Source organism: Podarcis cretensis (genome assembly GCF_951804945.1).
Source record: "Podarcis cretensis genome assembly, chromosome: 11".
Lineage (NCBI taxonomy): Eukaryota > Metazoa > Chordata > Lepidosauria > Squamata > Lacertidae > Podarcis > Podarcis cretensis.
Genome location: NC_137180.1, coordinates 34,804,209 through 34,816,816, shown reverse-complemented (window position 1 = coordinate 34,816,816; position 12,608 = coordinate 34,804,209). Strand labels below are relative to the sequence as shown.

The window sequence follows — 12,608 nt, the reverse complement described above, 5'->3', positions numbered from 1 at the left end:
ACAATCATTGTTTTGTAAAATTAGTAAAAGTATAATGAATGCCAGTTAAATTTGGAAGTTTCAAAATTGTAATTACCTTTCTTTAGGTGTCTGGTTTTTTTTGGAAGCATGCATGTATTTCTAGTAAAAAATAAATACATAGTTTGGGGGGAGTTGTTAAAATCAGTATATTAGCAGTTTTCAGTCCCTTCCTTTTTTCTCAGGATTTTAACAGTATTATTTGTATTAGTATTATTTCTTCAATTTATTACACAGCCTTCACCATCAGGTCCCAGGGTGGGTTACAACAATTAAAATTCAATAGTATAAACAGTTGAAACATCTTGTAGTTAAAGGAGTGTGTTTGAATCTGAAAACACACATTTCAGGTGTAAAAGGCTATGGGAAAGAGTTGTGTCTTCACCATATGGTGAAAACTGTATAATGAAGGTATCATACACACATCTGTGGAGATGAAATTCCATAACTTAGGAGAATGTTCTCTTCCTGGGCCCCACTCTCTGAACATCTGAGGATGATGGAACTGCAAAGAGGTCTCCCTCTGTTGCTTTTAACGTGAGAGATTCTGTGGACAAGGAGGTAGTCTTATGTGGGGCCTAAGTCATAGAGTTTTAAATAATTGGGGGCCCCAGAAGCAAGTACAGTTGCTCAAAAACAGGTTATATAATGAAGTGGATACTACTGAGTAGTCATTTATTAAAATATTGACAGGTGTTCCTATGAAAAAATATAGCTTTGGAGTACAAGTTACTGATTTCCTTCTTAAACCAACTATTTCTGTTCAACATCCAACTACTTTTGGCTATTGGGAAAACTTTAGAATGGAGATATCCAATGTTGTGCTCTCCCAGTTGTAATGGGGGCTACAGCTTCCCTTATCCTTAACTGTTGGCCCCACTGGCGAAAGTGGAGAGCGCCATGTTAGGTATTACTGCTTTAAAGATATTAATAGAGCATGTAAAGTTGATATGGCAAATATAAATGATAAATCTGATCCTAATTGCTAAGAGCACTGGGAATAAAACTGTCAGGGAATTGCCATCGGAAAGAAAGGAGGTGGAGGGGCTCTCAGAAGTCAGGAGAGACTCAGCAGCGGCGGAAGGCAGCAGCAGGGGGAGAGTGGGAGATCAGGGAGAGAGAGAGAGACGAAGGAATGGCTCAGGGAGTCTTCCAGCGATAACAGCGGAGAAGTCTCAGGTCCTCCCATAGGTACACCCACTCCTCGCCGGAAACTGTCGCGCCGAGAATCTAGACGACGCGTTTCCGTCAAGGAGCTTTTATGCTGGAGTAGATTCCGTAAACGCCCACTGTCGGATTCTGCCAGCGACTGAGGGAGCCATGCTTAAGGGCTCCACTAAAAACAGAGCCTTGCTAAGTTGAGCAAACTCTGAGGGACTAAGCTTTACGCACAAGCAGCTCATCATCCCATCACAAAAACTTTCCCAGGAAATTTGTTTTTTCATAATTTTTGGGGAAACTGTCTTGCTGGATATTAACTGATATTAATATTGTAGTCTTAAACTGTTGTAAGCTACCCTAAGATGTCATGGTGAAGGGCAGGCAAAAAATCTAATGAATGATATTTCAATGTGTGTATAATATAATAGGAATAAGACAACTCAGGCCATTGGGAAAACAAATTACTCTATTTTGGATCTCCCTGGTTCTTGGCATTGAAATTTCCCTAACTTTCTGACTTAGTTTTGCACTTAACTGAATTGTTGGCCCTATAGTTTTTCTGCGTTATAGGAGAAACTGATACCAATAAGTTAAATTTCCAGTATCTAGCCGAGATATCAAAGTAGTACTTTCTGCTAAATGTGAATTATCACTCATAGGTGGGACATTTATTTTTCTTTATTCTCTATCCCCTCCACAGTGCTCATGTGTTTTCTCTCTTTCTACTCTCATTGTCAATACTATTTGTTTGGAGGTGACACAGGAAGCAGGCAGATAAACAGATTATTCCAGATAGTGTAAGGGCTCAGGCTTCAGTCCTATACATAGGAGTAAATCCCAGTGAAATTGGTGGAACTTACTGCTGAGTAGACATTGCAGTGTAAGTATGCAAATGATTGAGAAGCCAGGCCAGATGCTGTATAGGACCAGATTATACCAGTTGTCCCACACTGAGCCAGTAACAGCAGTACTACTTTCTGGCTATCTCAGGCTTTCATTCTAAAAGATATGACACAAAAGGAAAAGAAATTGGGAAGTATGAAGGGGGAAAGCAAACTCTGGCACTGTTTCCTAGCTGTAAAGTTTGTGTAATGATCAGTGGGAATGGAAAGATTTCAAGGAGAGGAGAAGCCAAAAGTGGCTAGTCTTTCAACACAGCAGATGTGAAGTCCCTGCAGTCCTATCTCTCCTTTTATGTGTCTAATGGAATGGCTGCTATGGATGGCTTCTGGAGAGGATGAAGCCAGTGTGTTGCAGAGCAGGTGAAGAGGCCCTGCAGTCTCATCTCTATTTTTTTCTCTGGCAGCCCGAGGTAGTGAACAAAGTGTCCAGGTCATACTGCTAGAGTCCTTAGTTTGTGTCTCCTGCATAGTACTGTAATGAGAAGGCAGTGAGTACAAGGCACAAAGTAACTCTTGTTGTAGTTGTCTTTTTCCCCCCTTCGGGAATCTTTATTTGTGATTTCCCAGTTTTTTAAAAATAATAGTAGACCTGCAGTGACAAAATCTGCAGCAGTCCTCCACTTCTGTTTACCAGTGCCTTGAAAAGTCACTAATACAGAAATGGAAAGGAGGAATTATCTGTTAATGGCCTCACAATGCAATATCCTAATTGCTGAGATAAGGATATACGAGTGTATTACTGGCAGTTGGATAACTCTGTTCTACCTGTGTCAGGAGATAACATCACTCAAACTAGCAAACTTTCAGTTTGTGTGTGGCTGCACTGTGTGATGAGCAACTGAACTTCATGTTAAGGCATCTGCCTAAGGTGTATCTTCAAGTCCAGAACTGATCCTGCCCTCCGAGACTGGTTATTAGATACTCTTGAACAGGAATGACTATAAGAATACTTTCTGTTTGAATTAATTTTTGCACAAGTAATCTCCTAATCATGCTGGACAGGGTTATGCATTTATCAAGCCCAATTGTTAAGAATATAAGAGCCCTACTGGATGTGACTGATGGCCCATTTATTCCAGCATCCTTTTCTCATAGTGATCAAACAGATGACTATGAAAAAGTTGAAGGAGGACATCAGTGCAAAAGCACTCTTTCCACTTGTGATGAAGCTGTATCCCAGTTTCCCAGCACAGGTACACAGACATATACTGAAGGTGGACCATTACTATCATGCTGTATTTTGTCTGTGACTGTCAAGCACCCCTTGATCCATTTTTCAGAATTCACTAAAATAACTTATTAGTAGTGTGTACACAGTAATTCTTCTAACCCTTAATATCGGAAATGAGGTGACTTAAAGAAAAGCTCTTTAATAAAAGAAGAATCTGATTAGTTATTTAAATACCTAAAATCCAGATTTGTAGTCTTAATTGATGTGAATTTAACTTTTAATTTTCTAGAGGACTGGAAAGGTTTGGCCTCCTACCAGAGGGAGTTCTTTAACAAGCTATAGCAATTTAAATACATGGTAAAGTAGGGTGGAGAATGCATCTGGCTGGCAGGCCAGATTTTTATTTCCCCACCCCTTGTGGGTCAAGTTTGAAAGTGACGTTGGGTGATATTTTTTGCTTGCATGGGTCTCCAGATGCCCCTTGCAAAGTGCTCTGCAAGACACAACAACTAGCTGATCATCATAGCCCCTTGCAAAATGTTATGTTGCCATAGGGTTTTGCAGGCACCTCTAATCAGCAGTGCCAGAGAAAAGCCCTTTTGGCTGAGCCAAGATTTTACCTGCCCCATACCTGATACTATATATGATATAAGGTGTAAGATAGGTGGGCTTGGCTTAAATGGCCTTACATGCCCAATGGGAAGGCCTGGTGGGCCTAATTTCCTGCACCTTTTGTAAAGTGTAATATATACGCAGACTGTGCACAAGGAGAGAAATTGCTGTGACCGACTAATTTCGTGGTTCACTCTTGGTGCATTTTGCAGACATCTTAATGTGTGCTTTGTTGGTCTGGAGTATGCCCTATCCAAATTTGTTAGGGCTATTTGCATTCATCTGGTCTATCATACAGTGTGGTTAGACAATATATATGTGCTGGACTTGATATTTCTCATGCAGTGTTTTCCCCACCCTTTAAGAACACTAACAGTGGAAATATTGCTGTAACTGCTGGACGCTTCTGTTTCTTTCTTTCTTTCTCATTCCCTATTAAATTTCACTGACAATGCAAACATGTGCTTCCTATATCCCTGCCCTGGCCTCATCTGAACATATGCAACTGCTGGCACTTCACTAGTTGTGACTAGATTAGGCTTCAGAGTTGCTGATACTGGCATTGAAAGAGCTGCTTAGAGGAGCCCATGATGCTGAACTTGCTTCCAGATTCAGAATTGATGGTTATGCATGTATGACTATAAAACAAGAACAGAAAGTATGATCTGTTATTTGGCTTCGCAGAAAACTGAAAAAATGAATAGAGATGAGCTTTTAATTTTTTTTTAGCTGACTTTGATTTCATTGAAACATCATTTACCTCTACTTCTGTTTGAAACCATTATCACCAGGGGGGGTGGTCTAGAAAACAAAAAGCAATACTGACAGCTAACAACTTTTGTTTATGGTCTTCAGTCCTCACAAAAATATTTTAATGAAACTGCCATATATGAATGTAGTAGCTGGGACTGAAATTGTTTCAGAACTACTTCTGAAGCAGGTAGGCACACAGTAAATATGTTAAGTAAGAGATAGTGTTTCTCCATTGGATATGATGCAGTATAGCATTCATAAAACACTTTTATATCATCTTAAAAACATTCTCGGGCTAACTGTCAGTGTTGGTCAGCAGACAGCCATGCATGTTAGATTGCGATCATGTTTAGATGAAGAACTGGGGCAGATTCAAAGGAGAGTTGTTGCGGAGTCAGAGTTATTGCAGCCCAAGATCTGAGCCAGCAGACATTCTTAGCAGGCTAAGGTGGGCAGAGAAACAGGAGGAATAGACATTATGACAGTCAAAGAAGCAAAGTTAGGGAGTGACTGAACCAATGCGAGAGTTGCTTTGTTGTACATGCAAATACTTACTGCAAGCTAGGAGCATTTATGGTCTGTCCAGGAAGAACCAATGGACTGTTTAGGGGTGGAACCATTCTGCAGGCTATGTAATAATAAATTATTATATTATTATATAGAAAGGCAATATTTGTATTTTCTTCCTACACTCTTAATCCCCATTGTTTGCCATCAAGGGCAATAGAAGACCAAGGAGGAGCTCTCTAGTTCAAGTTTTAGTTGAACCTTACACTAAGTTTTTATGTGGTTTAAGGTTTTAAAGGAGTTGATAGCAGAAAGGATAATAGTGGTTCATTGCATTGGCCATATAGTTTCTTTGAGATGTACACATTTTTATAATCTGGGTAAGATTTAGTCTGATCAGTTAGGTCTGTTTTATTTTTCCACTTGTAGAGAACATCTGTAGATAGTTGTTTTGTTAAGATTTGGAAGTATATTAGTAGTCTGACTCCCTCAGGAGGTTGCTTCTCCTTTGGAGTATTTAAAGCATAGGTTGGATGGCCATCTGTCATGTATGATCTAGTTGAGATTCTTGCATTGCAGGGGGTTTACAAGATGATCCTTGGGGTCCCTGACAACTCTACAATTCTATGTTTCTATATGAATGACAAACTAGGTTTAAATTTTCATTTTTAAAAGCATTGTTTGGAGTGACATGAAACATGTAAACAAAACCACCTTGTAGTACATAAAGATCATTTTATTGCACACATAAAATCTCATTTTCACTCTCACACAATGTGTTTTTAGATAAACAGAATAACTGAAGAATATGATTTCTATGACTTCTGATAAAGAAAATGTAAGACACACATAGCATTTTCATAAATCTGCCAGGAAAGCTTAACATAATTAATTGAAAAATAGAGCAGGGCATTTCCCTTACCCTAATGACTTCTTAAATCCATACCAGCTTATCAAAGAAAGCATTAATTAGAGTAATTGCAGAGCCAGCTGTCTATTGCTTGCTGTCCAGTACCTTCTGTTGAGGAAACCACAAAACTCACTGTAAGGTGTTTTTTTTAGATAACTAATTAAAACTCTTGTGTGTTGCAAACTGACAATGTAACCTTTTGGGTTACATTGCACATCCTACTCTGGCTGCATATTTGAAAGTTCACATATACAGGTTTTTTTCCTATGCAGAATGGGGAGTGGCTACATTGCTAGTGTAGTGCTTTAAAACATGTTACCAGTTGATTCATGGTGCAAGTTCATGTCCAGGACATGATATTGTTACATCATGCAGAAATAAGGTGTGGTGAAGTTGCCATTTTCATATTCATAAAAGTAAAATTTGAGTGTTAAACAATGCCATGGCAGTTGTTTAAGTAAGTGTAGCTAGCTGTTTGCGTTCCATGAATTTTTGAAGGTGTTAACGGTACAGTTACAAACTTATTATGTATCTGGGTGTTTTGGAGAAGGTTCATGATGATAATGAAGGATGGTGGTGCTTCTGATTAATGGGCTGCTACAGACTCTAGTTGTGTTGCTTGTTCAGTCGATTATTCACTTTCATTTGTTGCTAAGCAGTCGCTGGCTGCACAAAGGTCGTCTGTGCTATGCAGATTGCCATCATGTGTATTGTCCAACTGCTTAACCACATATTTGCATCTCTCTACTTGCAGTTTTACAGAGTTAGGACCAATCTGTTATCAAATTAACAATCTAGAAGTTTAGAAGAAAATTATCAGTCTGATTGATTAGAGTAGTCCTTCCTTGAGTTCCTCATCTGCAAAGTAGGAGTAGCATATTACTCTATTGTACTGTTGTATTATTCCTTTGCAAAGTTGGAGTTAAAGTGGAAGCAAATCCACAGTTGTTGTTTTTTAATTTTTGCAAACCTTCATGTTCCCTTGAGCTTGCTGATACCTCTCTCTTGTGTATATTCGTGTGTGGTACTAGTGTATACACCACTAGTGTATACAAATAGGGCCTTGAAGCAAAATTTTGTAGTGTGAAGTATTTCTGTTCAGGGTTCTAGCCATTTCATTTCCCCTCCCCATGGTATTCCTTCTTTCCAACAGTCAGTCAGCATCCTGTGCCCCCTGAGCACTCCTGTGCACTTTGGGGCTACCTTGAGTTTGTTGATACCCCCTTCTCATGGGTGTATGACATACCGGTAGTTTTGACTACTAGCTGTGGGCTCACTGTCTCTAGACGATCATAAATAGAATAAAAGAGAGAATGTACTGGGATCTCTCATAATGAGAAAGAGTAATCTCTTGCTTTCCTCCCTCCTTTTCTTTTTTGTATGGATAGCACCAGTATTTGGTTGGCTGTATGGGAGAGGGACACAAATATTTACAGCATCCTCAGTCTCCAAGATAGCCCTGGTTGCTAATTAGTCCTTCAGCTAGGTTTATGCATAGCTCCTGTGTTCTAGCTGGAACAGTATTTAGAACACACATGTTTCAGATGTTGTATGTCCCTGAATTCCCTTACCATGTTTTAATTGGATTTTTGGCACTTACTGGCAAAACTGTGTATTTGTGTGCTCGCGTGTGCGCATGCTGCTTAGTATGGGAAAACTCCTCACCCTTCAACTGTGCGAACACACCCAACTGCCTAAAATGTAGGATTAGAATCAGTGCTGGCCAGAAGGCAAGAATGTGTCTTGGCACCATTTATTTTATAAATTAAACATGGGACTTTCATCACAATTCTGTGAGAATGAATTAGGTAGCAAAATGTTAAACCTGTCCTGAACCTAGAAAAATACAGGTTATCAATCCAACTAACTAAATAAAGGGCACAATTAATGCCATTCTTCCGGATTTATTAATGCTTCAGGGCTTAGCTAGGGAAAATGCAGTAGCAACTGAAATGGGAAGACAGAGCTTTGAAACCACTCTAAAATCTAATTTGTTGAGTTACAAAGCGATTTGATCAACCTGTGCAATGAGAAAAGGGCACACTTTAAAAATCAAATTTATTTTCAAAGTTTCGCTTAATGAAATAGTCCTGCGTCTTGATGTGTTTGCAAACAAGACAAATAGATTTTCTGATATTGTGAGTTTTCTTTCAGTTATTTTTGTAAGAGTACAGCAAGATTAAACATACTTTTTATTTCCAGCTTACAGGATGACAGAATTCGGGTAGAGAGGATGGAAAACAAGCATTTTGAATACAGCAATGCTTTCCAACTGATTACAAACTTCTATGGAGACCGAGTACTTGATAGTAAAGGTAACTGATTCAGAAACTCATTGAAATTTGTCTGAATAGTTTGCATTTGTATTAAATAGGATTTTATTATTTTGTAAAAGTTACTTCATGGTGTCATATTTTCCTTAAATTACAAGTAGATTTTAATATTCTGAGATTGTGCTTGTTGTTAATATATAGAGGTTTTGCTATACCGTAGATTCCAATGTATTAGGTGACTGGGCATATAAGGTTTCGTCTTATAAGCCCAGTCTTATACGCTGGGCAGGAGGAAGCCGCCCGGCGCGGCGCCCGCTGTTGCTGTGATGGCAGCTTTGGCAGCCTCCGAAGCAGCAGTGGGCGGCGGTCTCCGCGCTGGGAGGAAGCTGCCCGGCGCCCACTGCTGCCTCGGAGGTAGTATATATATCGTATAGCAGTATTTAAGAATCAGAGAGGTCATTCCATCCATATGTATTTCTTGATAACCAGTAAACATTAATTTTAAATTACAGATTATTCAAATAAAAACTCCAAGAATAATTCAAGAACTAAACTCTTTACTAGTCAGTTGAGCAGCAAGTTGGGCCTGGTTTGCTTTTGGAAAGGGAGCCACACAAGGAATCTTGACAGTGCCTTAGAGTATTTGTCTCAGAGGAGATTTGACAAAGTTAGTTTCCTAATTAATTTCTTGCAACACAATCCTATACATGTCTGTTCTTAAGTAAGCTATTCAGAGTTCATTGGTACTTGCTTCTAAGTAATTTTGTATAGGTTTTCAGTCTTAGGCTGTTTCCATGCAACCAGTTTTTCAAGTAACAAATGCTTAGTTAACTTGTTTCTGTTAAGAAAGGTTTTGATATTATATATGGGATGATGATGATGTTAATAATATAAATGATGTAATATACTTGCAGTGTGTCCTAACCAGGTCATACTCAGTAACATTGGATATCACCCAACATTTTTTGGATTCTCATTTTCCCAGTAATAAATTGTTGCTGTGAAAAATACGGTTCTTTTTCTAGCTAATTTGCGCCATTGCAATGTTAACATAAGCCCCTATTACATAGTATACAGAACCTTGTAGGTAAGTGGCATAAGATCCTGCCCATGTGTTTGTACCCGTTTGTGGTAATACAAAAGTATATGCTGAAGAATTTGAAGGAAGCAAATACCAGGAAGGCTTTCCATTCCTCAGTAGCAATGCTACTGCTTTTCCTCTTTCTCCACCTCTCCAGCTCTGGAATGCACAGCCACTATTTCCCGTGCAGCAAAGCTTCTTCCCTTGCCTGAATCCAATATATCATGCAGAATTTGATAACTCTTCTTGCCCAGTAAGGCGTCACAGTTTTTCCCTGTCGCAAGATGCACAAACAAATACAAGGCATTAAATGTGTAGATTGTAAAAATATCACGAATAACTCGCTGAAGGAGATATCCTTGCTGCACTGTCCATAAGTATGAGGTAGGCAAAAGAAATATATTGTAGTAGTGATTAAGATGCCAATTTGGAGAGCTAAAATATAGTGCAGAATAGGAGCTCCTACACACTGGATTTTATATGTTGCTGTAATAAAAGCTGGTTGTAATACAACTACACAAATTACAATTGTATTTTTAAGGTTCCCAAGCATTGTCAGTGGTTTTAAACTTGGATAAGTCAGTGCTATGCTCCCTGGCTGCTGTAATCATGTATCTTAAAGAATTTAATTTAGAAAAGATACTCTACAACCCAAGGTAAGTACTTTTAATTTCAGAAAATCACAATCCTGAAGAAAGAATACTGTAGGGATATTATTTTGCATCCTCTGGCCAATTTCCTTTCATAAAATAAGTGTACTTTTTGTGATACCCCACTTGTAAACAAGTTCTATAATTTCTATAAACTAGGCATTTAAAGCTAACAAAAGTGGGAAAACTTTAGAAATGTAAAAGTATATGCTTGTAGGGGTTTTTAAAATTACTTACCTGATTATTATACTGCCTAGTTGAACTACTATAATACTAAATGCAGAACTACTATGAGAATAATTTTTAAGCAAATCCTTATTCTATCAAATCACCACTTCTGTGCCAATAATACTCTTGCTGCAGTTGTCACATATAAAAACAGTTTTTTTATCTTGTCTTTTAATGTCAGTGCCTACAATACCAAGTAAAAATGCTTCTGGTTTTTTAAATAAATGTATATTTCAACATCTTTTCTATCTCATTATAAATCATTTCCCAGAAGCCTTTCACTTTCTTACATTCCCACCACAGATGATAAAAAGTGCCTCTTTTACCTCTTCATAAGGTTTAATTTTCCAATTATTTCCTTCTTCTCTTACTAACTTTTCATATGTGCCCCAATTTTTACTCATATTTATCTTTTTTACACTCATTGCTTCCAAAGGTGACAACCACCATGGTGTTTTACATTCTAATAGGTTTTTATACCTATCCCAGATTTCATATAGAGCTCTTCGGAATATGTGGTTTCCAAATCCTTTATGCACTTTTGTTTTGTCATACCATAAATATACGTGCCAACCAAACCTCTTATCAAATCCTTCTAAGTCCAACAAATCTGTATTTTCTAACAATATCCATTCCTTCAACCAACAAAGGCAGGAATGGTTCATAGTATAACTTCAAGTCTGGCAAGGCAAAGCCCCCTCTTTCTCTAATATCAGTTAACAATTTAAATTTAATTCTTAGTTTCTGCCCGTGCCAGATATATCCTGAAATTATTTTCTGCCACTCCTTAAATATAGCTGCCCCTTTGATTATTGGAATTGATTGGAACAAAAATAACAGTTTTGGTAGCACATTCATTTTAATGACTGACATCCTACCCTATAGAGAAAGTTGCATCCGTCCCCACAGTTCCAAATCTCTCTTAATTCCATTCCACATCAGTGTCTAATTATCTTGAAATAAATTTATATTCTTTGGGGTTAGCCAAATTACCAAATAATTCACTTTTTTTACTACTTCTATACCAGTTTGTTGTTGCAGCATAGCCACCAAATCTTGTTTCATACTTTTAACTAACATTTTAGTTTTCTTTTTATTTAATTTGAAACCTGCTACTTGTCCGAACTGTTCTATTTCTTCTAGTGCTTCTTTATCACTAGTTAATGGTTCTTCCATTGTTAAAACCAAGTCATCTGCAAAGGCTTTCACTTTAACATTGGTAGTTGATTTTAAATTAGTTTTTCCCAGAAGTAAAATGATTCACATGTGTTTACCAGAAGCTGTTTCTCCTTCATATGTCTTAACGTGCTTTCCCCAACAATAGACAAAGCCAAGATTTTATTTTGAAGCTTAATAAGCAACTAACTTGTGTCATCACTATGGAATAATGCTTTTACTTTCAGTAATTTTAAGAAGTTATCAAGTGAAGCTGAATATATGATACTTAATGGGTCTACAGTAAATAATCTTGAAATCTTACAGAATCAGGTAAGAAAGTATGCTTCATCCTGCACATTTCTTTGCTTGGGAAGCATGTCTTGGATTATTGCATGTGTCCTTCATACACTAGTTCTCCCCTAGCTTCCTGTGTTTAGTCAGATTTTCCCCAGCTAGGCTCTAACAATGGAAATAAGTTGAAACAGGAGACCTATGATTCTGTTATTCTTTCTAGGAAGGAATATATTCAGGGAAGAATCAGCAGTTAGAACATGGGTTGGCAAACTAAGGTCCGCGGGCCGGATCAGACCCAATTGCCTTCTAAATCCGGGCTGTGGATGGTCTGGGAATCGCCGCGTGGATCGCCAGCACACACGCATTCTTTTCCTCTCCCTCATACAATGGTGGTGGCGGCGGCGGCGCCTCCCCCCTCCCTCCAAGCTTCTCCCTGCCCTGCCTAGAGGAGGAAGGGGGCTGGGCTTTGTTGCTGCCAGCCCCTCCGGAGCCCTTTTGCGTGCTGCTCATCATCCCTCCACCGCCGTTCTTTCTTTTTTCTTTCCAAAATATAGTCCGGCCCCCCACAAGGTCTGAGGGGCAGGGGACCGGCCCCCTGCTGAAAAAGTTTGAGGACCCCTGAGTTAGAATTTAGCAGCTAGTCTCCTGATTTCCCTCTGAGCCTATGTTGACAGTACTTTAATAAATGCAGTTTTGGGGTAATGCATTTACCAAGGTGACATTAGGTAATGCATTTACCAAGGTGACACAAGGTCGCCACTGTAACACCACTTTTCAAAAAAAAGGATCCACAGACATTGTTTTGATTTGTACCCTGTCTTTGTTTTGATTGTTTTGATCTGTACCCTGTTTTGATTTGATCATTGTTTTGATTTGTACCCTGTCTTTTT

The 12,608-nt window shown here is 38.6% G+C and overlaps 1 protein-coding gene across 1 annotated transcript in view; it reads left to right on the top strand.

Annotated features, from left to right (window-relative positions):
* Positions 1–12,608, top strand: part of MSH3 (mutS homolog 3) — a 52,338-nt gene that overhangs the window by 16,287 nt on the left and 23,443 nt on the right. The window contains exons 10-12 of the mRNA XM_079995345.1: positions 8,237–8,349; positions 9,930–10,044; positions 11,670–11,754. Of these exons, the coding sequence (XP_079851471.1) occupies positions 8,237–8,349; positions 9,930–10,044; positions 11,670–11,754 (313 nt within the window). The remainder of the gene's footprint in view (positions 1–8,236; positions 8,350–9,929; positions 10,045–11,669; positions 11,755–12,608) is intronic.